The sequence below is a fragment of the Corylus avellana genome, chromosome ca10, assembly GCF_901000735.1.
Source record: "Corylus avellana chromosome ca10, CavTom2PMs-1.0".
Lineage (NCBI taxonomy): Eukaryota > Viridiplantae > Streptophyta > Magnoliopsida > Fagales > Betulaceae > Corylus > Corylus avellana.
In genome coordinates, this window is record NC_081550.1 from 4820242 (window position 1) to 4822255 (window position 2014).

Consider the following 2014-nt stretch of genomic DNA (forward strand, 5'->3'; position numbering starts at 1 on the left):
ACAGGAATTGGGTCACTATGAAGCTCTTCAGCTCTTTAGTTGGCATGCCTTCAATAAAGACAAGCCTGATGATGATTATGTTGAAATCACAAAAGATGCAATATCTTATACTCGAGGATTGCCACTAGCTTTAATAGTTCTAGGCTTAGCTCTAAAAGGTAGAGATTTACTTTATTGGAAAAGTAAATTGGACGAGTACAAAATAATTCCTCACAGTGATATTCAAAAAAAACTTAAAATAAGTTCTGATGGATTGGATGAAAATGCGAAGAATATTTTCCTTGACATCGCATGCTTCTTCAAAGGAGAGGATATAGAATATGTCACAAAAATGATAGTTAGTACTCGTGGTTCTCGCTCATATAGTGGCATTGAAGAACTAAAGGATAAGTGTCTCGTAAATGAGTCGCATTACAATTCATTGGTGATGCATGACCTACTGCAAGAAATGGGTAAAGAAATTGTTCGACAAGAATTACCCGAAGAACCTGGCAAGCACAGTAGATTGTGGTTTCATGAAGATGGTCGTCATGTTCTACAAGAAAATACGGTAAGAATTATGTTAAAAATCCCATTCAATTATACATTTGTTTTTTTTTTTTTTTGTATCCACAGGCATATATTTGCATGTAACTTTTCAGCCTTTTTTATGCACCAAAAAAAAAAGAAGTTTTTTGGTGCATAACTACAAAGACATTTTCAAAAATAAAACACAGACATTTCTCAATTTCTTTACGGATTTTTTTTTTTTTAGGAAAAAGATTGTTTATATACAATTGTTGATTACATGGATAACAAATAAAAATAGTAAAAAGTCTTTAAAAATAAAAAGTTGGAATAGTGTTGTCGCCGCCTGATAGTGAGCGGAGGTGGCTGCCATACAGATCTGGCAGGCACGTAGAGCCACTAGATGCACTTGGCAGCCTCATGATGACCGTAAATGCATCTAGCGGTGGCCGCCATGCAACCAAATAAACTACATGATGGCCACTTGACGGTGGCTGCTGCCACGTGGGGCAACACTTTTTTATTTTATTTTATAAAACGATTTTTCAATTTTTGGTTTTTCAAAAACACTTCTCAAAATTTGACCAAACCAATTTTCATTTTCTGACCCCACATGCAAAACTTATTTAAAATGTGCCCCTATCAAAATGAATTCTCAGTCTCAACAATTTGTTATTCATCTTACAATAACTAATAAAATAAATTTTATGAATAATATTAAAAAGTGAAAACTTTAAAAACTCTCTCCTAACTTCTACTTGTTTTGACATTACCTCCTTAAAAGTTTAAAAACTCTCAATTAAGGATATCGAACTTTCAATTTTTTTCAATTTACCCAATTCTGTTAGGATTTTCCGTCAATTTTTGTTAAATGTCCAAAATACCCATGTTTTGTTTTATAAGAAAACAAAATTAAAAAATTGCAAAGATGTTGAAAAATATTGCAAATATGTTCTTTCTTTTTCTTTTATAAAAAGATAAATGCATGAATCTTTATAATTTTTTTTTTAAAAAAAATAATAATAAAAAACATGGGTAGTTTTGAAAATTTTGTCAAGATTTAATGGAAATTTTTAACGGAATGAGGTAATTGAAAGAAATTAAAAGTTTGATACCCTTAATTGAGAGTTTTTGAACTTTAGATGGGTACTTTCAAAACGCGTGGAAGTTAAGGGGGTTTTATGAAATTTTTCATATTAAAAAAATAACCAAATAAAAGAAATAATTTTAATTAAGAAGAATTAATAAAAATCATCATTGAACTTCTATTATCTCAAAGATGTGCACAGATTTTATCAGTGTCTTGACTTTTCTTTTATGAGCAAGGGTACTATGTAAATATATGTTAATAATAAAAAAAAAATTAAAAAAAAAAAACTCATTTTGAAAATCTAACAAAACCAGAAGAAGCAATATACGAAGACAAACAGTATAAGCTTGTTTATTTTTACAAAGTAATATATATATATATATATATGTATATATATACATATATATATATATCCAA

The 2014-nt window shown here is 29.4% G+C and overlaps 1 protein-coding gene across 1 annotated transcript in view; it reads left to right on the forward strand.

Annotated features, from left to right (window-relative positions):
- LOC132162772 (disease resistance protein RUN1-like) overlaps positions 1-2014 on the forward strand; it is a 10084-nt gene that overhangs the window by 5747 nt on the left and 2323 nt on the right. Inside the window, exon 5 of the mRNA XM_059573000.1 lies at positions 272-550. Coding sequence (XP_059428983.1) covers positions 272-550 — 279 coding nt within the window. The remainder of the gene's footprint in view (positions 1-271; positions 551-2014) is intronic.